This window comes from Barbus barbus, assembly GCF_936440315.1.
Source record: "Barbus barbus genome assembly, chromosome: 40".
Taxonomy (NCBI): Eukaryota; Metazoa; Chordata; class Actinopteri; order Cypriniformes; family Cyprinidae; genus Barbus; species Barbus barbus.
In genome coordinates this window covers 7,627,317-7,651,428 of record NC_136718.1, presented here as the reverse complement: position 1 = coordinate 7,651,428, position 24,112 = coordinate 7,627,317, and the positions used below count along the sequence as shown (strand labels likewise).

Below are 24,112 nucleotides of genomic sequence, written 5' to 3'. Positions count from 1 at the left end.
AAACTATTTATAGCAATTTGTGTTTGAGCGTGCATGTGTGTGTGTGTGTGTGTGTGTGTGTGTGTGACAGAGAGGAGGGAAGCTTTTAAGAGAGGAAGCAGAGGCTACAGTGATGTAATGAGAAGTGAAGTGTTCCATGGAAATACAGACTCGACCTGTAAAAGATTCATCACTCTTCTTCATGTTCAGAGAGGAAAGAGCAGAGCAGGAACCTCTTTTAATGGCTTTTCTATAATGGATCAGCACAGACAGAGCCACAGCTGTCACGGATAGAAGACAAGGGTTAGCCAAAAACAAATGATATTATCAAGATTAACTCCATCGTTAATGTGTGTTGTTTACAGAGGTTTGGCAATGAAGTCCTTGTTTATCATGTCAATAAATATGGATCTGAATATGAAGGGGGAAAGAGCAATATAGCTTTAGGCAGTTGAACGTATCAGTCAATGCAGTGTCTCTCTGAACAGACTAAACATTTACAATAGATATATAAAAAAGTTATGCTTGTTATTGTGTACATTGCTCCATAGTCTTCCATTTTATGTGTATAACTGCAACAGAAAATTAGACCAGTCAAATCAGCAAAGAATGAATCCTGCATTGTGCTCTGCACTGACTGCATGTCCTCATTTATTTGTCTAGTAACTCATTTTCAAACAGTAGATTAAAATGTCAGCCAAAAAAAGAGTAAAAATAGTGAGGAAAATATTATGCTAACAAGTTACTGTGGAGAAAGATGATAACTGTGTTTGTGAAAAATGTCACAAATTGACAAAAGTGGCAAATAACACCAATTTACTCCAGCTTCCATCTTTAAAAAAACTAAGTAGGATGTATTTGTGATACGCGACCAGCAGATGGCGCCTTGGGTTTGATAATAGACTTCAATGAGGCGAACATTAGTTCCTTCAAACTAAAAAATCACAGAGTAAATCATAATAACTGTAGATACAGACTGCATTTGCCGTCCAACATTCGTGATAATAAAATATCTCAGCCAATGCCATTTATCACTCCACACACGATACAAAAAAAAGGTATATTTTAGTGTAAATCCTGTAGTTACTGCAGTCATTGTTGCTGCAAACTGTGGGAACCTGGCGTTCACCATCACTGTCAAATAAATTAACAAACAAATAAATCACGATAAAGATCACATCAAATATATCTTCACTCATAATAAGAATCTAAAAATGTTCTGTAACTGTAAAATTATTATTTTTTTGTTAGATTGTAAAACTGACAACCATTATGTGTTGACTTGGTTAAAAAATGTGCATTATCTAAACTATTTTACTAGTCTTTGCTGGTCTCAAGGGGGACCAGTTGGTTTTACTCATCATTTTTTAGATGGATAGCCTGGGAAACCATCTTAAACCATCTAAGACCATCATAGCATGTTAGGCTGGTTTACATTTTTGTTTGTTTTTATAGCAGGGATTTGAGCTCTAGATATGGTTTCTAAGCTTGTTTCCTGGTCTTACGCGGTATCCCAATCTGGTTATGTAGGCTAAATTGAGAGGGGTTTAGGCACTTTCAGCTTATTAACCTGGGGGACCATCTTCAACCATTTAAGACCAGCACACCATCTTAAGCTGGTTTACATTTTTGTTTGTTTTTTATTGCAAGGATGTGTTCTCTAGATGTGGCTTCTGTGCTTGTTTGCTGGTCTTATGTGGTCTCCAGGGCTGATCATGATCAGGCTGGTTTTAGAGGGGTTTTGGGCACTTTCAGCTTCTTAGCATAGGGGACCCTCTTCAACCAGATAAGACCAGCACACCATTTTAAGCTGGTTTATGTTTGTGGATGTGGTCTTCTTTAGATATGGTTTCAGTGCTTGTTTCCTAGTCTAAGGGGGTCTCCCAGCTTGCTGGTTTTAGAGGGGTTTGGGCACTTTCCAGTTGGTCAGACAATGATATCAGTTAGCCAAAAACCTAAACCAGTCTGTGAGACCAGAATAAACCAGACAACCAGCCCTGGTTTAAGTTGTTATTTTCATGAATGCTGTGGTTCTTGGGTATTTTTTCAGCTTTTTCTTTAGATTCAAATCAACACACACACACACACACACACACACACACACCGTGGTTTATTCACACAGCCTGTGTCCGTGTATGTGAAACCCAAGCCATTGTGATTTACATACACCCCTCTGCCTGCTACCCCCGCCTCTTACCCCATCTACCCCCTCGTTCTTCCTCCTCTCCCTCTTTCTTCGCACTTCACTGTCTGTCTCACACACTCCTCCTGCGACAGTAGAGATCAGCTCCACACTTCCACGCGTGTTTCACTGAGCGCCGCTGGAAACAATGGCAACGGAGACGCTTTGTGTCGGACAGAGACTGACGAGCTTCTCTGTGTTTATTTAGGACTTTCTGCTGATAGTCTCATATATTCAGGATCTCATTATCGCGTTTAACACAATGGGCTGCTGCAGCGGACGGTGCACCCTTATATTTCTGTGCACGTTTCAGTTGGTGAGTTTGTTTTCTGATAAATATGCATTTCACACCGATACTCATCATGACTGCTCAACGTGTATGTGAGCTGGTTGGTTTCTAGCCTAATACGCTGCCTTTTGTTTATGTTGCTGGATACACAACGAGTACATTGTGTGTGCTTGAACTCTTTTGTCTTGATCTGAGTTAAGGTTGAACATGTGTTTAAGTAGTTGGCTCCTCCATAAATAACCCAGAGTTGTAAAAGACTTTTATGGGCAGTTTAATGCTTTTGCTTTTGCACTGCTTAAGTCAACCCAGATGAACTTTTCTCAATGCTGTTACACTGATTTTTCACTGGGACAGAACAGAAAACAGGGCTAAAACAACTTCATATGCCAAGGAATTGGTTTTGTTTAATCTGTTAAACAGGTTTTCTTTTGCTCACAAAAGTGTCAACACAGTCAGATTTTGACATGTAATGTTAAAAGCGTAGTAAATAAATATTATAGCATACTATTAAATAGTATATTAAAATAGAACATTTACACATTTTAAAATATTGTTAAATTGTATTTAAAATTAAAAATGATTTTCAACTCCATCTGTTGACTTGTCACCCCCATTAGACAAGAAAATCAGCTGACAGTATTGACAATAAAACCATATTTTCCACATCAAACATGAATTAAATGTAGAAGCCATTTTGTTTTTCTGGTGTGTTGCTGTTGTTATCTAAAACCATTTGTTTACAATTTGTCATGACATTAAAATATATGCACCACTACTTAAGTCGGCATGAAATGAAAATTCACCCAATTTATTTTCTATACGCATGTTATAGGTCTAATGAATGCTTACATTTTTTTATGACCTCATACTTTTTAATCAAAATGTCAAAATTCAATCTTCCAGTGAAACGACAGACTCTGACGTATGTTGGATTTCTCCATTCATTTATTCCACTTAAACTTTCTTACAATCGACTGCAGGCTGGCATTCAGATCTGCTTCCATCCAATCGACAATCGATGGATTAAAACAAGTCCTGGTCTACAATTTTTGATAGTCTGTTTTACTCAAATGTACATCATAATACTGAAGAAAAGATCTGCCACTACTACAGTTTCATAGATAATGAATATACTATTAAAAAACCTCCAGCTCTTCGTGGCCTTGAACTCATAACAGGTGAAAAACATAAAGAGGACCTTCATAATGCACATCATGTTTACATGCTTTTGAACAATAGTTTAGTATGTAAAAGTGCATAGCGAGGACTCTAGACCCCATGGCATGCTCCTCAGCATTAAATTGATCTGTTTACACTCTGGATAGAGTTGGCAGGAGCTTTCAGTGGTTAGTCATTAGTTAGATCTACCCATGTTCCTGTCAAAGAGAGAGATGTTCGTCTCTCCAAGAAGCTATTATACTGTAATTGTCGCTTAATCTTTATTGCAGCTCGCTTTGGTTCATCGGATACTCTATCCTAGCTTAAGTGTTCATAGAAGTTGTTTGTCAGTGAAATGTTATATTGGCTTCGAAATCTGCAATCATTATTCTGCAGTGAGTTGCTGGTGTCCTCATTTCCATGCGGAAAGTCTTGCAGCTGCTTTTTGCATTGTTTCAGTCAGCCTCCCCCATCCGCAATCCCAGTCTCAACAACTAAACTGATCCCACGGCAATGTAAACAGGCGTTGTACGCCTACACCGCTAAACAGCTGCTGGAGACTGTTTGTACCTTATTCAAATTTGACACCGTAGCCACCTCTTTTATTTCTGGTACCTTTGGCAGTGCTTGTGTAATGCCGTCCATTCTTCCCACAATCCTCTATGACAGGGGCATTAAAAAAAACGCTGACACCTGCTGCCCCTAAAGACAGAAGTGTAATACACCTCGGCCCACATGCATGTTGGCACGTTGGCTACTGTCAGACCTCCGGCCCTTCCTGAGCTTGACAGGGTCCGTCTTCCTTTCATTTTAGGCACCTCAGGGAAACATTCCTGCTCTTTGATGTAGTTCTGCTCTCTGAGATCTTATTATCTTGATGTCACCGAGTTTCCCTAACGAGTCTGCAGTTACTACTGTTCCCATGCATGCTGTTTTCAGTGGAAAGATCATGTCACAAAACTCTCTTAGGCTAACTGGGAATATTAATAATTTATTGGATGGCTGGTGGATTGATGCTATTATTTATTAGTGCTGCTTGAGACAAACTTCAGTATTACTCTTGCTCATACTTAAGGTTAGAGATTTGAACAAATTCAAAAGATTTGTGGTATTACTTTCAAGGGATCAGATGAATTTTGCCTCGCAGATTATAAAACATGAAAAATTTAATAGATTATCACGTAAGGATCACTTATCTGGAGACCAAAATTAGGGATATACAATATGTTGGTGCTATATTGGTTATTGGACAATGTTAGTGCTTTTTTAAAGATGCCATAGAATGGAAAATTGTATTTACCTTGGCATAGTTGAATAATAACAGTTCTGTACATTAGGGCTACAGGATATATTATTGCATGTGATTGTCATGCGCATCTCGTCAGTAAAGCCGGTTCTGTGATTATTAATAAATCTCCATCACCTGTTTTCAAATGGAGCGGCATTTAATACACAGAGCCGTAGTTCACCGACAAGCTTCGCAATTCACAGAACCGGCTTTATTGACGAGATGTGCATGACAATTGCATGCAATATATCGTGCAGCCCTACATGGAAATGACATAGCATGAACCTCAAACTCCATTGTTTCCTCCTTCTCATGTAAGTCTTGTGCATGCAAAAGACCACTGAAAAATAGGCAAATCGGAACATAACACCGACTGTGACATTACAGTTGGCATCACTAATAGTTATGCCCCCAACATTTGCATACCCGCCCATGTTCTAGGCCAGCCTCCAGCCAAACCATCAAAAGTTCTGTAGGTATTGTGAAGAAATGTTATGATCCAGGCTGTGCAGGGGATGTGATGTGCAGGGATGGGTTGATGTCTATAGAAAGTCACGGAAAGTAAATAATGCAAGCAACTAAAGGGACATGGTTAGCCTCTTGCTAGCGGTAGCCTGTTACATTACAGTACATAAGATTTCACTTACCACATAAACAGAGTAAGGAGAGATGACTGAGGATGATGGCGAATGATTTACAGATCCTGAGCACCACTGACAAGCATCTGATCTTGTAAAATGTGTGGTAAGTACTGCCGCTCCATAGTATAAACAGAGTTCCTATTGAGTCTCAATAGTCACTATACGTAAGGAAAGATTTGCTGCTACTTCCTTTTCTTTTTCATTTCTGTCCTTTAATATTGGTGCATCCCTAACCAAAATATCATATAGACTTGAGAGGCCAATAAGCAAACTACCCAAAAAACACCTAGCAATGCCCTAGCATCACGGCAGAAAATACAAGTTTACTTTTTATTGAATGGCTCCTTATTTCTCAATTCCACACACTGAAGATGATTCCATTGATCTAATGTCATTCGTGAGAGCTGTACACACCTGTTTGTGCTGGATAAGGGAAGGAGAGGAGCATGGGAAACACAGGTAGGCACACACATGGAAACCGTTTTGAACTTTACCCTTTGTAGCTGTTGAGGAACATCTGGTTTGGTTCCTCCTCCTCCATATCTCTGCTGTAGAAGTAATAGACGAGGAGTTTGTTTAAAAGCACATGAAACTGTCAGCAGCTGGTTTAAAGACTCCCTGGTGGTGAGTTAATCTGGCTTTTTCATACAGACATTCTCCACATAGACTTGGAAATCACTATATTTGGAATGAACTGGACAGTTATCAAGTTTATTGTAATTCTGAGACGTTCTCCTCCATGAACCATCTCTCATTACCACTTCTCTCGCATGATCGGGCCGTGCAGGGATTCATGGTTAACCTGGGAGGAATTTAATCTGTATCCAGGCAAAGCCTAATAATGAGGTTTTCTTGATTAAAAATTCTTTCTTTTGTTAACAAGCAGCTTGAATTTTTTATCTTTGACTTAAAGGAGTAATTCACCAAAGAATGAAACTCTTGTTGTAAACCAGTATGACTCAAATGGAGGAATTTTAAAGAACGGCCAAGCATTTTACCTTCTTATTTATCATATGGACTACTATTCATTTCAAAAATTTCATTTTTGTGTGAAGTAATCCTTTAAGTATGTTAGAGGTGGAGATTACAAACCACTGCCTCATGCAATACATTTCCTCTAAGTATTGAAAGTATCTCTTTCCTGAAGAGATGAGTCAAACTAGGACAGAAATCGAGAGAAGCTTTGAAGTGAACCAGAAAAGGAGGACTAATCAGTCGAGAAAGAGAGTTGTACTTGCGGTGTTGTACACTGTTGACTAGAGAAAGAAGACACACTTAATGGTGTGTGTTTGACAACCCCTGAATAGAGAAAGTGACTGATGGACTGTGGGTAATAAATGGCAGTGGCTTTGACCTCTTTATGGCAGAGAGGCTTGTGGAGAGCTACGGTAATGAGGTCAGGAGGAGGATACTCTCTGACTTCTGACTCGTAAACGCACACACACGTCAAATACAGATATAGTTGAATAGATACCATGCATATAATCTTCTGTGACCTCTTTACATACAGATTAAAGAAAAGTTCTCCATTCAAAAACTTATATTGATGGCATTATTTGTCCAAACACTGTTTACATTGATAAACTTACATTTGTAGTCTATGGGGTATGGCTTTACAGAGAGGTTTAAACCACAAATAAAGACTTTTGTTGTTAAAACACATGTTCTTCTAAAGTATCTTAGTGGTTGCACTACTGTTCTTGGTAGATAACATCTGGTTACTGTATTGTATTTTCATAGTAATTCTTTTTAGATGTATCTTTCCTGTGAGGTTTTTTTTCTGATAAGCATGCATCAGTGTTAAGGGTAATGCATTACAAGTAACGCGAGCTATGTAATCATTACTTTTTTCAAGTAAAGTAACACATTACTTTTAAATGTACAAAAAGTGTTACTTTTTCAAATATGTAACGCAAGTTACTTCAGCCTAAGGCTTATTAATGTGTGATAGGGCTTTTGTTGCCAAAAATATAACTTTTGTTGCTATTAAAAAAAACCTAACAAATAAGCAAGCCCAGCCCAGATTACATAAAGTAACACAGTAATGCAAATAGTCACTTTTTATGGAGTAACGCAATATTGTAATGTATTACTTTTAAAAGTAACTTTTCCCAACAATGGCTTGCATTTATCATGCAAAAGCTGTAGATTTTACTTGCTTACTTGGTCATGAGAGGAGTTGAAAGACTGAGTATAACTTTGCACAGATCAGCACAAATAATGTTTAAGTCGTGTGGCTAGGCATGGAAATAATTTAAAAACAGAATGCTTCCAGATCAACCATGGTCCATTTATGTACATAATAAAAAGTCAAACATTTTTAATGTGTTTTTAAACATTTGTTAGCTATTTAAGTACATTAAAAGCCAGTAACCCGTTTGAAACTGTAATCTTGTTTTTTATTCTAAAAAAAAAATCCTGTTGTAACCGGTGCACAATGAATCTTGGCATTGTCTGGGCTGCAAAGGATCCATTAGTTGTATCCTGGTTCCTGCATGGCCTGGGAATCAAAGGACGCATTTCGAGGCCACGTTTGAAGGAGCCTTTGAAATGGGACAGTCTTCCACACGCGTTTGTGACACATTTGGTCTTCAGGCTTTGAAGAATGAGCCAACATTGAGCAACTGTTGGCTTGATGTGTCACGGACTTAATAGTCATGTGGGTTTCACCATCGGTGTTGTGTATTGAGCCGCCCTTGAAAATAGTGAAGGAATTATTTAGTAGTATGTCATATTTATATGTAAATATTTCAGTACGGTGTTCCATAACGGTTCTAGACCTTTTATTGTTTACAAAATGGAACAATTTCTTAGTTTTTAACCCTGCTTATGGTTATACTGTTAAAACAATGTGCATCAATGTGCCTTGCCTTATAGCCTTACTGTATAAGTGCAATTGCTGTAAATGCAATTTACTTGGTTTTACAAACTGACAGAGATTAAATGATTTTCTGAGGTAATCAATAGCATGTCACTGATTATGTCACAAGAGCTTAACTCATATTGAACCCACACTGAAATCTACACACATGCTTTATATGGGTCCAGTCAGCATGCCTTTCCTCTTGGTCCATCTGTAAGAACAAGTAAAGCTGACATGTCATGTGTTTTTACTCTTAACTCCCCACTGAGAGCCAGATTATCTAAAAAAACAGCGCTCCCTATGGAAACAAGAAGGCACAGAAACATGCACCAGCTGACTCCACAAAGTCAAAGACCCTCACGGGAGGGCAGAGAAAATGTTAGGACGGGGTAATTTGTGGTTTAATTTGCTCGCGAGGTGTCATTACGGGGCTACAGGGGTTCACTGGTTATGTTGATGGAACCTTTTGCCCTCCTGTAAAGGTTAATTTGCCCCTGTTGGCTGTTTCAGGACAGCTAGGGGAGACAGAAACACCCAACGGTTTTACGAGACCTGGCGGCAGCCTCTATCTCCCAGAGAAATTAAGGCAGGGATAAGCGGTGCTGTTTATCAGCTGATTTGCATATGATTCAGCCCAACACCCAATGTGCATCCCCCAGCCAGACAAGCAGATGAATATTTATAAAACAAAGGACACCACCACCTCTTTTCTCTCTCACTCGCACACAGTCTATGTACTCTGAATTAACAACTTTTCATTAATGCACTCAGGCTGTTATTAAGGTTAATTAGTGGAATGAATCAGAAAAAGACAGAAACACACAAGCACATTCCCACCTAATGCTTCTGCTTCACTCAGGAAGGCCTGGTGCGTGTTGATGGAGAACATGCCTGATGAGGGATCCAGCAGAGAGAAGTACTGCAGCAGATCTAGAGCAAAAGAATTTCATCATAGTACCAGGGGTATTATACTTAACTAAAACTCAAACCATTAACTAAAAAAGTTACTTGAAATACAATAAACGTTAGTTGAAATAAAATACATATTTACAATACCAAAAATGACTGAAACATTAAAATGAAAATGGGAAAGACAAAAAATAAAAACTAATTATACATTTTTAAAAGAAATATGTGACAATATCTCAAGTTAGTAGATTGGGTAACACTTTAGGATAGGGACCAATTCTCACTAATAACAGCATGCAATATTAGCATGCATATTATTAACATATTAGTGCTAATAAAGCATGTATTCTGCATGACTATATTCTACATTCCTAATCCTATCCAATACCTACATTTATATATTTGTATAAATAGCCAAAAATACATTGTATGGGTCAAAATGATTGATTTTACTTTTATGCCAAAAATCATTAGGATATTAAGTAAAGGTCATGTTCCATGAAGATATTTTGGAAATGTCCTACCGTAAATATGTCAAAACTTAATTTTTGATTAGTAATATGCATTGCTAAGAACTTCATTTGGACAACTTTAAAGGCGATTTTCTCAATATTTAGTTTTTTTTGCACTTCTCAGATTCCAGATTTTCAAATAGTTGTATCTCAGCCAAATATTGTCCTATCCTAACAATAATACATCAACAACCATACATCAATGGAAAGCTTATTTATTCTGCTTTCAGATGATGTATAAATCTCAATTTTGAAAAATTGACCCTTTATGACTGGTTTTGTGGTCCAGGGTCACATATATGAAATTGAGTGTGCTGTAACCATAAGCAGAAATTGCGGAGGCGGGAGAACAAAGTTCTTCAGTAGTTGTAAGCAGGCTGTCAAGGCTATTTTATTTACTTCAAACATTGTGATTATTTTTTCTTTAATACAGATGATGCTGAGTCAGTAATAAATTAGTCCTCTCAAAAAAATTATGATAACCGATGTATTTTTCCAAGAGTCTGCTATGTTAGCAATTATAGTGTATCATGGCTTGTTTAGTAGCTTGGTTAAGTCACCCAATACAACTAACATGGCGATATGTGAACTGATATTAGGCTAATATTGTAGATGTAATGTTGCATTGGGTTTTGCTCAATATGATGTTAAGTGGTAGATCAGTGGGCTTGCTGAAGATGAATATCTACGCTTTCCTCTGTGTGCACAAGTACAATTTTGGCAGTAAAAATTGCAAATGGAAATGTAGGAGTTAGATGTGATGTTTTACTCATATCCCAGGAATTCAGATTTGAATTTCCATATCTGTGCTTATTCATGCACAGTCAACACTTTGTCAGTGCATATGAATCACTGCTTTATCAACTTCCCACCAGCAAGCAAACAACCAACTGATCTCCTCGACCTCTGACTTCCTTCTACACTCACAGACATCCTGATCTCCCATTGTGAGCGTCAGTGTTGAGTTACAGATTAAATGTTTTGTGTATCACCTTTAGCTGGAGAAGAAGTGCTCTGTTTCTCTCTCTCAATCTTGACATCCCATCAGACTGTGACAAACTGATTGTGTCAGGCCTCTGACTGTGAAGATTGGCCAGTTGACAAACAACAGTGTCGTCTTGGAGAACTTTGAAATTGATTGTAATGCCAACAAACAGCATCTTCAGGACAAGAACGGGCTAAATGGAATTGCGAGTGAATATTATGGCACATAAAACATTGAAGTACAAACGAAAGGCCAGTAACGTGCAGCTGATGATATCAGCGATGTAAAGCATCTATTTAGAATAGTTGAATCAGGTTAACTTTGTCTGCTTTGTGAATAATGCATTGTGGCTATGCTAGCAGGCTTAGCTAAGTGGTGCATTTGGTCTTTTTAGATCATTACTCAGCCATGACAACTGATTTAGACCACCTGTGTGCTGAGTCCACAACAAGATGTTCCTGAATAGGGTCGATTGATGCCTTGAGTATGAATATTGACTGTGCTCTGAAAAACTGAAGCCCCTGTATTGAGTGCAACAGCAGGCCAGTCATTCACCCAGATGCTGATCAATAGCTCTGAGGGGAAAGGTGACTGATCATATGATACTCTACAGAAGTGAAGGAGACAGAGAAAATGAGCACACTAGGGAAAGTTACATCTATTTCGCAATTTCACACAATACATTGTGCTAGATGTATTTGTGTCTAGCAAAAGTCAAGCAGTTAGCTTCGTAACGTTAGCCACAAACCCAAGTGTAATCTGTCAATCACTATCAGTGACTATGTTTATGCACATCAGTAATCTAATTATTTATCTTATTCTAAATAAGGGAATATTAGGATTAAGGTGTTTGTATGAGATGCTTTTAGAATATTCCTTTCATGTTCCCGTTTTACATGTTATAGTACATAGCTCGATTAATGGCACACATCATTATGTCCCATGTGACACCATCCGACGCCCCCGCCAGAATTTCATGTATAAACATATAATTCATCTTCGTTCTGATGGCATATACAGTACAGTTTTGGGTGTCATTTTTAATTTTATGAAAGCTTCAAGTGCAGTTAAATATTTGTTATGCTATACGTGGAAACAGACGACGGCGTTGTTGAGGCCATGCTCTTTTGTTTGCTCAAAATACCCCAAAGGTCTTTTGTTTTTGGTTTTGATTATCATGGCTATCGTGCTGAAATCATGCGTTTTAAAGCCATATCAGTTTAAACTTCTGATGTACGGTTTTCTGAATGCACACGTATAGAAAGTGGCTGCACACGCCATCTGAGTACAAGTTCTCTTTCACACACAAGTTTATGTCAAAAACACGGAAAAGTTACAAAAACACAGTTACCTTCACTGTCTGTGAAGGTAACCAGCTGGGAAAGAAATTGCATGTTTATATTAAATCTGTGTATTAAATGACAGCAGCTTAATATACAGTACCTACTGCTGTCTACGCTGTTAATATGACTCCAACAATGGAGTAAAAGCAGAAAATCACTCACTGCTCTGGACCGAATAACTTCTATAGCTGTAATAAGAAGACATTTCTTACTTGAATTCTGCTTTTTGTGTGCGGCTCACTCAGGGTGGGGTCTCTGCTAATGCAGCCAAGTTGTGGGCGGGGCTTGTACAGTGTGATGTCACATTTTACGGATTCTGTAATCGGTAAGCTCTGAGACACTGCATATTATTTATGGCGATTAAAAAAAGAGGAGTTAGTGGATTTGTATCATTATAGGGTGGTTGTGTACACACACTGCCAACACATTTATGTCCAAACAACATGTAAAAGTGAATTTTGTATAATAGTTTTATTAGTCAACCAACTAGTTATTGAATTTATACAACTTTGTATTCATAACAATTTTAACATAATAGTACCTCGTGAAATGTTTTGAGATGATATAATTTTAACTGGATTCTGTATTTTATGGTTGAATACATATTTAATATAAAAAACGTCATGTATGCTTGAGTATGTGTAGCAGATGAAACTGTTTATTCACACAGAGACACAGAACATGCAGACTTAATATTTTGTAGCAAAGTTTGAAATGTTGCTCAGACATCAGTTTACGATTTCAATGCACCTATGTTTAATGGCTGTGATGAACTTTTCCTACTGGCTACTTTAAATAAGGTGTGCCTTTGATATGCCCTGCTCAAACTTCCTGTTTGAAGAGCAAATGCTACAGATGGGTTTTAAATTGTAGAAAGTTCTTTAGAATAGATATATCGACAGACAGAGTTTTGAGTGTTTGTGCTGGAATACTAAATAAACACACAAAAAAACTTTTACCGTTCAAATGTAAGGGAGATCCCCTAGTCCCCATTGTCTCCCCACATGCTCCTCTCTTTATCAGAGTCTGTCTCTAATTGTCTCTTTGACCTCCTCCCCCTCCTTGAGCATGTGTGAATTATTGATTGTAGAGTGTGATTTATCGTATGTGCCGGGGGACTTAGCGAGGAACAGGGGGTGGAGTGTGCTGACTTTCCTCTCCTCCTTGTCTCACCTTCACTGTTAAAGGACCAATTATAAATATGAATGCAGAGATCAGAGTACTCTCTCTCCATATAATCACCTTTATGAGCTGTCCAGTGGAGTGGTTCCCATAGCAACCCCCCAAAATTATGCAGCAGAAATCAAGCTATTGGGAAGGATATGGTTTTAATATGCAAAACGAGGAGGAGGGGCATGCAGTAAAGTGAAGTGATGATGATAAATAAGAACATTCAGATCAGTGCAGATTTATCCCTTTGTATTGTTAAACTGCTGAAATAAGTAAAAAATCAAATAAAAATCTGCTGCTTGTTGAATGTGCTTATTGAAAATTAGCTAATTCTATCATTTTAATTTCATTGTTGTACAAACTTTATAACAAACAGTTTGTGTTTGGACTGCTGCTTTACAATATTTTTATTAACGTAGCATTGTTGAAACTGAAAAGGCAGCATGCCTTGCATGAAACTGGATGAGGAGAGTAAAATATAAATTAACGGGGCATTTACATGACACAGTTTTAAACTAAAACTTTATGCATTTTATCCGTAAATTTACACAATATTTTGGTAGCCTGAAAACACCAACTTTTGAAAAAGGGGTTTCAACTTGCAGGTTTTTGAAAACAATACCATTATCATCTCCGTGTGAACTACGAAAAATCATATTTGTGAAAACGGTGGCGGCATACAAATTATGTGTTCAGTCTATAGTTACGTGCACAGATGCGTAGTTTATTTTACAAAGTGCCAACTACTGGCATGGCATGCATAATACAGGGTTTTTAGTTGTTTTCGTGGATCTATGTGAAGGGGGATCGTTTTGATCATTTTGTCGGATGTACACGAAAATGTCCAAAAATGCAAAGGAAAAATGTTTCTGTTTTTAAGTACATCATTGTTGTGTGAACATGCCCAAAGTGATATTTAAAGTGTTTTTGAGAAAGATACTTTCTCCGAGGCACTTAGTAGCAAATAAACAAGCTCATATTCAGATCTATAAAAACCATGCCAGTCAATCAGAATCCACATGACTTTAATGAGCTCAAGCATTAAAGACTGCAGTGCGCTTATAATAAACTGCATATTATTGTCACTTGGTGTAGACACCATAGATTGTTTTTTTGTGTGAATAGACCTTTGCGTGTCAGATTGTCTATTTCTGTATAAATGCAGAGGTCTTGTCTGCAATGTGGACCTAAGGCTGATAGTCTGGTTATGTGAAACTAAACAGCCTGTAGACATCTCCAGGCCTCCAGATGCACGTCCATTATCATTTCAGATCGTTCAGTTCTTCATTGATTTCCTGCTGACCCTGAGATCACTGAACTGTGTAAATCCTCCATGTTCTGGGGCTTGAAAGGGAGAGACCGTGTTTGTATATGCAATGCACATCGTGGATAGATGGCTTTACTAACAGCAATAACTGTGTTACTGTTACTGGACGTATGTGCTAGTCTTTTACATGCAAAACTCCTCAGTGCAGAGATGTTTGTCAGTATGCTATTAATGTTCATTGGCTCAGAGTTCACAGGTCTGAACACAATTCATTGGCTGAAAGCTGCTGACTGTGTTGTACAAGCTGTAATCACACATTGTGATGTTCTAATTAACGACTTTACCAACCGGACAGCTGACTGTGATTGGAGCAGTTAATTACTGCAAATAAAGATGAATTATGATGGATTTTACAATGATGAATGCCACAGGGACTTAATTACAACACACTTTGATTAAAAACATCCTGGCAGCTGTTGCAGTTTTGCTGTGGCTTGGAGAAAAAATGCAGTTGTAGCATTTGGCTTCAAAGGGAATATATTACAATAGTGTTATTATAGTCTGTGACATAAATAATTTTGTCATTTTTCTTTGCGTTGTTCAGAAATGTTTTCATGAGCAACAGAAACACTTTTTATATAAAAAAGTAACTGTCAGCCAGCAACTGTTTGGTTACCAACGTTCTTCAAAATATCATCTTTTGTGTTCAACAGAAGAAAGAACCTCATATAGGTTTGGAAAATCTTGATGGTAAGTAAATGATGACATAATTTTCATTTATGGGTGAACTGTCCCTTTAAACTGTATTTTGATCCATCTATATTTGAACTGCAGTTCATTAACTTTAAACATTTTGTTCTGTTTATGGGTGTTGTAAATTCAGTACAGCAATATTTTTTGCCTGCACATATCAGGGGCCCTTTTCTGTTTATTTATTTATTATTTATTAGTTTATTTTTTTTCCTAAGCTTCTTTTGTTTTCTGACTCTGGTGCTCTTAATTCCACAAGCTGTGTAAAACCAGCCAATCAGATTGGAGCTGGTGATTTCAGCCAGCTCTTGCTATTTTTATGTGCAATATGCATCAATATGCGGTCTGAGGCAGCCTGAGACTAAGGTAGAAATGACTTAATGGGGTATTTCTAGCTAGGGGAAAGTTTAAAAAAATGGATGGTCATGGAATGTCTGTGAATTGTTCAGATGTTCTGCTTTTATCTCTGTCTGAGTGATGTTTGTACAGCAGGCTTGTTATCAAGGATGGAAACCAGCAACCTCTTTATCAGTAGGAAGAATGGGGCAGAAAAAGAGGTGACCTCCCCAAGGGTTTGGCTGATCTCTCTGATGTGGGTCAGGAAGGAGGGAGAGTGGAATGGATGGATAGATGGAAGCAGTCACGGGTCACGGGCCGGAAATCACACCCTCGCTATCATTCAGAAACACAGAGGGTGGTGTGTGTGCATGAATAGCTTTGATTTGGAATATTATACAGCTATACTTCTCATGCTATTTTCTCAATGAATTACGTTCAATATCCATTTAGGCTGGGTCAAATGAAATGAAAGCAGTATGTTGTTTGTAAAAAAGTTGTTTTGACACAACTTGATTAAGAATAAATTGAAAAAATTTGGTCTAGTAAGTCTATTATGCTAACTAAGGCTGCATTTATTTGATAAAAATACTGTGAAATATTATTACAACTTAAACCAACTGATGTCATTTATTTCTGTGACGCAGCGCTGAATTTTCAGCATAATTACCCCAGTCTTCAGTGTCACATGATCCTTCAGAAATCATTCTAATACGCTGATTTGCTGCTCAAGAAACATTATTATTATTATCAGTGCTGAAAACAGTTAATAATTTTGTGGAAACTGTGATGCATTTTTCCGGATTCTTTGAATTGAAAGTTAAAAAAATAGCATTTATTTGAAATATAAATCTTTTGTAGCCTTATAAATATCTTTACTGTCACTTTTGATCAATTTAATTAATCCTTGCTGAATAAAATAAGGTTATACAATAAGATTTTTCTCCCCAATGTTTACTAAGTAGCTGTGTGAATTTATTAGCGGGGAACAAAAGCTCTTTTGATTGTTACTTAGGCTTTAGAGAAATGGAAAACTTCTTTCCTTCTCTTATTGGGCTTTATTCCCAACTTCACCCCCCGCTGACACACCCGTAACATCTTCTCCAAATGATTCGAAGGATTACACACACTCTTTGGATTAGCTCCAATTTAAACAGCTGATTACCGCAGCGGATCCTGGCCTCGTGGTAATCGATCAGGGACAAAAAAGGTGCATTAAACAAGTTGATTTGTGGGCTAGCTGAAGCTAATCTAGGGGAAATGGCTGGTTTAAGGAGCGGGAGTGAATCTGATATGACGGAGATCGGAATACTTTGCCAGGAACCTCTGTTTCATCTTTCAGCCTCTAAAAGCATTCAGCCATTCCTGCACGTGCTAATGAGTCCCACAAGTCAAGGAGAGAGAGAGAGTGTATTCTCCTTCATCATTAGCTGTTTGCATCTGAAATACAATACAAATTCTAGATGAAAAATGTAAAGGGGACATCAGATGCCCGTTTTCCACAAGTTGGTAAACTCTTAAAAATAAAGGTGCTTAAAAGGTTCTTCACAGCGATGGCATAGATTAGAAGAACCATTTTTGGTTCCACAAAGAACCATTCAGTCAGAACCATCTCTTTTTTTACCTTTTTATAATCTGAAGAACCTTCTTTCGCCACAAAGAACCTTTTGTGAAACAGAAAGGTTCTTCAGATCTTAAAGATTCTTTTTGGAACCGTTCTTCTATGGCATTATCAAGCACCTTTATTTTTAAGAGTGTATGATTCTTTAGGGTCTTCATGACATGTCTGTAACATACTTTGGTTAAAATTCCTCAATGGTTGTGTCAAACAACACCAATTTCAGTGTTAATTGTTAAGAATTAAGTTGTAGGAACTCTTGTCTTGTTAACTTGGATAAGGAAAATACATGTTTTTGAAATGAAATTAAGTGTTATTCTGGGGCAGTTATGGCCTAATGGTTAGAGAGTCAAACGTGTAACCCAAAGGTCACAGGTTCGAGTCTTGGTACTGATAGGTCCACAATGTACTGTATGTATTTTTATGCTTATTAACATTTTGGCACAAAAAATATTTTGAAAACATTTTGCACCTCCATGTTTTATTTAGTAGCATCAGACTTTGTGTGAACAGCCTATGGGTGATTCACCACTGGGCAAATACTGTAACTTGGCTGTCTATGCAGTAGAAATAGATTTTTTTGTTTGTTTTGTTTTTGTTCCTGAAATTGGTGCTACATGACTAGAGAAAACCGAGAAAAGGGCTGTGCCAAAAACTTCAACACCAATTATGCACTTCTGATTTTGGCCCTCCATTGATCTGAATGTCTGTGGGTGGAATGAAAAATGCAGACGTTTTAACAAAACAGTCAAAAAAATAGTTTTGTGTCATCCAGCAGACTTTTTTGCTGACAAATAAACCAGTAGATCTGGGTGCAGGAAACAGAGTACACATTGTTTATTTACATAATCTACCAACATTGTAGCAATACAAAGCTAGAAAAAAAAATTACTTATCCTTTAAGCCTGTTGACTCACTATCAGTTGCATTAAGATTTTAATTTCTGGATTTTGTCATGCAGTGAAGGCTAAACCCCTGCCTGAAGCTCTCCAGTCTGACATCTCAATTAGTTTGAGATCTGTATCCTCAGCCCCTGCTGACCTGACCACATTTTCTTCCATTAATCTGTTCATACTCTGGGACGACCCCAAAACCCAACCCAACACACTTCTCAACAGCCTGGACAGAAATCACACTCCAGCACTGAAACCGTTCCAAAACGCCACAAGCACAATCACACCACCTGCCAAAGTCCTGATTAGCCTAATTCCAGCACTCACCAATAACAGTCTTTCCCAATTTTGGCTTCTCAAACGGTTACTAAAGCTATCAGTCGTCCGATTGTGTTATCCTCCTGTGGGTCGTTAGAGTTGATTTGATTTCTCTCTCTCTCTGGTGGGAAACTTGGACGCCATTAGGTTGTGAATGTTACATTTGGAAAGTGGTCAGTATTCATTGTTTCTCTCTGGCGAGTGAGAGTCTGCGCACTAAAAATCTGTGCTAAATCTGCAATAGTGGAACCTAGTCAACATGAAATGAAAATTGGGAAGATAGAATTTTTAATTGCTTTTTTTATACAAGTTCCTGGTCTTGTTCTGCAAAATGTAACAACTTGCTCCATATCTTAATTTTTCTTTTTGACTGAAGTCACTAAGGTCTTCAGCGGTGTGGTGCTTGGTTTTTTATAACTTTGTGTACTTAAAGGGCTTAGACTTCTCAGAGTTTTTTCCCCAAATACATTAAGTATGTGCTAAAACATGGAGCTGGCCCAGAAGCAACTTGGTAATGTTGCAATGATGGAAATATGAGGTGACTGCTGAAATATCATTACTGTGGGACTGAACTTATGCTTTTAATGGAGCAAGACAAATCTTTCTAATGAATCATGTGAGGTAAATCAGTGAATACATGTTTTTTGTGTTATGCTGGCTATATTGGCTAAATTAAAGATAAATTAGATAAATTAAACAAATACATGCCATATTTCACCCCAAAAAGAAATGGAACTAAAAAGAATTGTGTTTGGCATAAAGAAAATGAAGACTGTTTTTGGCCTTAAAGATGTTATGTTGCTTTTTGTGCAATTATTCATTGCCACTTAAATTTTCTTTTTGAATATAATATAATATAATGTGTTATACTATATTATGACCGCATTCTTTTATGGCCATATTAATTGAGAAAATAAATGGCATATTTGTACTTAAATTATTTAGCAACAGCAGTTAACTATTAAAATGCAAAAAGAGACAATCTCAGTGCAAGTGTTATTTCTATATTTCCCCCTTGACATACTGCATCACATGGGTCCGAATTATTTATTTGGAAGTCATCTCTTTCCCAGTTGCTGATTCAAATTGGACAGAGTTCACTTTTATCTGTCTGTTTCACTATACTCTTCTCCTTTATTCTCTCTCTCCCTCTCGCTGTCATTTGTCACTTGTTTTCAATGACGTCCCACCCAACTGTTTCCCCATCACTTCATCTTCCTCATTGTATCCTTTCTTCCACTCTCATCTGTACTCATTCTCTCCTCATCCATCACTGTTTCCCTTTCTTTTTTGTCACAACCCACCCCCACCACATCTCTCTCTATCTCTCTCTCTCTTTGTGTGTGTGAGATCACTCCTGCTGTCTGCTCCACACATTGTCCAAGATGTTCGTCTCTGATCAAGCCGTGATGGCAGATGCTTAATTGTGTCTGCCAGGTCTGTGATGTGCCCACAGTCCCACAATCCCCTGGCACTCATGCTCATATAGTGTGCTGGTCTTTATCAGGCTTGATGCTGTGTTTCCTGGCATTTAGCTCTGAAATGTCAGCAGGACAGACAGGATGTAAATAGAAGGGGACTTGTTTCTAAGTGTAGAATCCAAGCTTTCAGGTTTATTTATTAAATTGCTGACTTTGGACGTGTCTCAGGACACAATGTCTGTTTTGATAATTCTGTGCCACTTTATCTGAGGTTTCAATGCAGTGATTTCCTACAGTGGTAATTCATAAAAATGAGCATTCTGTTATTATTTGCTCACTCTCATGTCTTTCCAAATGTGTGTGACTGACTTTCTTCTGTACACTCTTACAAATAACGTTTCCAAAAGGGGGTTTTAGCAGTGATGCCATAGAAGAACCATTTTTGGTTCCCCAGCAAACATTTCTTAAAAGAATCCATCTTTCTTAGTTGTATTAACCTAAAGAACCTGTTCCCACTATAAAGCACCTTTAGTTGAAAGCATTGATGCCAATAAGGAATCTTTATTTTTGTAGAACACAAAATATTTTGAAGAATGTTCATGCTGCTTTTTTCCATACATTAAAAGCAGAAAGTGACCAAAAGTTTCAAAAAGGATCTTAAAATAGTCCATACAGATTGTACACTGTATATTCCATGCCTTGTGATATCAAACAGTAGTTTCGTTTGAGGAGCAGACTGAAATACCTGGTAGTTCTTAAAATGAGGGTTAGTAAATGATGACAGAATTTTCATCTATGTGTGAACTATCCACTTAAACCCAAGAATATTGCTTTTAAGTAGTTGGCAAACTCACTTACGTTACTCTAGTCATCTCTATTTCTCCAACACTCTTAAAAGCCAATACAAAAATAGTTTTTCACTGCAAAAGCCGTTGAAGAACCATTTTCGGGTTCCCCTAATAATTTTTCAGTAAACAGTTCTTAAAAGATCAGTTTGTTTCTTAGTGTGAAGAACATTTGAATAATCTAAAGAACATTTTTTTACACTATAAAGAACCTTTTTGTAGAATGGAAAGATTCCATAAATGAAACTTTTTCAGCTGTGTACATGATGAATTAGACAACATTTTGATCTCCGTCGTTCTATTTGACATTTAACTGGCATTCATGAGTGCAGAAAAAGTGGAATTCAATAACATTTTGAAACAGGGTTGTTTAATTAGACCGACATTAACGTTTCCATTTCATTACCATCTATCACACATGTCTTTTCGTCTTTCATCATCTCACAGCATGCAGTCACCGGCCGCCAGCTCACAACACACGCCACACACTCACTGAATTCTCATTAATCGTCCCTTTACAGCGAGTCTCACAGGAGGAGGCGGCGGGACACGGGGACCTGTCGGCGAATCGCCACCCTTCTGTTCCACACATTAGTGAACTACGTCGATACACTCTTGAGTAAATGCATGCTAGAATGATAAAAACAAGTTGTTTGATGTGTGAGGAGTTTTAAGAGCCACTTGAAGATGCTTGATGATAAAACAAGTGTTTTTTTCTTATTCAGAGGACATCCTTTAGAACCAGGTAAAGTGCGTTTGGAGAGAGGAAATAGTCAATAATGATAAAACGTGGTATTTCTGATTTTTTTTTTTTTTTTCTGAACCACTTTATGATGTGATTACACAATGTGTATTTGTTATCTTTGCATTAACATGCTTATTTATTTTATTAAATTTTTTTAAACTCTGGCACCACGACTAGATGTAAGTGTAGTTACAGTAAAATCCTGTAAGATACAGATATAATTGTACATAAGTCATTTCAGGCTTCTTTTTCCACTGGCTCCAAATGTGTGGCAATAATTGAAGTTTGGAAAGGTGTTTGATGCGTTTGAACAGCTCCAGATGTTTCTACAGTATCATTATTTCACAGATCCTCTGAATTTGAAAGAATCATTACTGAGATGTTCTGTTGTTCTGGTTCTTGCAAAAAGTGTTTTGCAGTTTAAGAGTTTGATACACAAAAATCTATTTAGCCAAAAATCCTTTGATAGTCCTCCAACTGAAATAATCAAAGAATAAAAGGAAAAATGATCATGCAAATTAGTTGTCATAACATGCTTTTATTCCATATTGTTCCTCATTTGAATCATTCATCTAAATATATGTCCTCTCATCTCTTTCTCTCGCTCAGATGGTGGCATTAGAGAGGCAGGTGTTTGATTTCTTGGGCTACCAGTGGGCTCCTATCCTTGCAAACTTCTTCCACATCCTGGTTGTCATTCTGGGCTTGTTTGGCACCATTCAATATAGACCTCGCTACATTGTGGTGGTAAGTGCTGCTTTAAATTCATCTTTACTATGATGACCTTGTAAATCTCTCAAAAACTGTTCAGGGTCACAGTTTAATCACCATTAAAATGGAAGAAAGTAAGTTTGGATATTTCACTTTTGAATTTGTCTTCAATTTTGATTATTCTAAATTGTCATTCTCGTTAGAGTCTAATCTCATGAATATGGAAGCTTGTTTCTGGCATGGAATAAAAAAGTTATTTTTTCCCCCTCACATTTCAGATTTTTTCTTACCAGGTTATATCTCTGAACAGATCTCAGATGTGTTTCCTCAGAATTGTGAGTATATAACTCATAACTGTGAGATATAAACTCGCAATCGAGAGGAAAATACAGAATTGTGAAATTAAAATATCACAATTACCTTTTATTATTTTATTCTGTGGCGGGGAAAAAAAGACATTTGAAAATAAAGTCACAATTGTGAGATGAAAAAGTTGCAATTATCTTTTTTGTTATTCTCTGGCAGAAATGGCCTTCCATACATTATAATAAATCTTGTAATGTAAATGAAATAAAACATAAATTACAAAAATAAAAATATAGAGTTGGCGTTTTTTGCGTTAAGATAATAGGAAGCGTCACAAAATAATTGCAAAATTCAAAAAAAAAAGTGCCCTAGAAGATTTAATTTTCATCTAAATGTTATTTTTCATTTTGTTCATTCTGAAATATGACCCGGACATGTTCTTGACAGGTTTTGATAGGTTTCTCCAACAATGCTAGCTAAAAATCTGTTTAATAACGGCGTCAGTTTGGATCTGTTTCTTTATGTCAGACTGTTTTAGAAATGCTTATATGCAAATAGTGTTTGCGGCACATGCAAATCTGCTTACTGTTGATCAAAGACAGCAGGCCTCTGAAGCAGAATTGAACACAGCCCTTTGCTGAAAATGGACTCTGGCATGCGGCCCTGCAGACACTGGCCTAGCCTTATACTTTGACACGTTGTATGGCATTTTAATCCCCTAAATCTGCAACTAATTACCATGAATTAAATGATTATGTCCAGCTCCCTTCAGTTCCTCACTGGGTCAGTCCATGATGCAGCTTCACTTCAACTTCAACAGGATTATCAAGCCTTTAGTTCAGTTGATGAGACGGGAAGCAAGCTAGTTTTGGAATTTTAATATTTATTTTTTCTTACATCATGGCTATGCTTGAAATAGCATAACAGACTATTCTTATTATTGCTATATTAGAATTTATAATTCATGTCTGAATGTAGCATACTGTGCACAGTTCGCAAATTTTCTGCATGCTTCGAAAAACGAGATGGCCTACTAAATTTGCCAAAATGTGTACATTGTGTAGAAGAATGTAAATGAGCTAGAAGTAACATCGGCCACAGTAAAATATCTATTTTGATTCATTATTTAATCAGACTATCAGAAGTCACATCATTTTTAAACAAAATGGAATTAAATATGGTTCTTTTTATTTATTTATTCAAAGATGGTAACTAGACGCTGTGAGAAACAAAGTCTTGCGATATCAATGCAGAACACTGTTGCAATCAATGCACAGTTTTTCCACTTACTATTAAAATATACATTGCATATTGCTCATTATACTCTAAAAACTTAGTATTCCATTCTAATTATTATTTGCAATATTTCCTATGCATTTTGCGTTTTGCTGATATTACAAAATTGAAACTGATATAAAGATAATAAGATATAAAACTGAGAAGATGAGTTATTGATATTTTGGTCTTATTGCCAGAAATATAGAAACTGTAAATATTAAATTGGGAATATCGGCTAAATATGTATTTAGTAAACTTTTATAATGTCACTTGCATTTGCATTCAATGTAGACATTTTATCTACA

At 37.1% G+C, this 24,112-nt stretch overlaps 1 protein-coding gene across 4 annotated transcripts in view; it reads left to right on the top strand.

Moving 5' to 3' along the window:
- The first annotated feature begins 2,207 nt into the window (after positions 1 to 2,207).
- LOC306859991 (sodium/potassium-transporting ATPase subunit beta-1-interacting protein 3-like) overlaps positions 2,208 to 24,112 on the top strand; it is a 56,606-nt gene continuing 34,701 nt past the window's right edge. For 2 of the 4 annotated variants that reach the window (XM_079401479.1, XM_079401481.1), the window contains exons 1-2: positions 15,936 to 16,033; positions 22,122 to 22,259. In XM_079401479.1, the coding sequence (XP_079257605.1) occupies positions 15,959 to 16,033; positions 22,122 to 22,259 (213 nt within the window). In that variant the 5' untranslated portion in view covers positions 15,936 to 15,958. Of the gene's footprint in view, positions 2,478 to 15,935; positions 16,034 to 22,121; positions 22,260 to 24,112 lie in introns of those variants that run through there. The other 2 variants (XM_079401482.1, XM_079401480.1) reach the window with 2 other exon arrangements.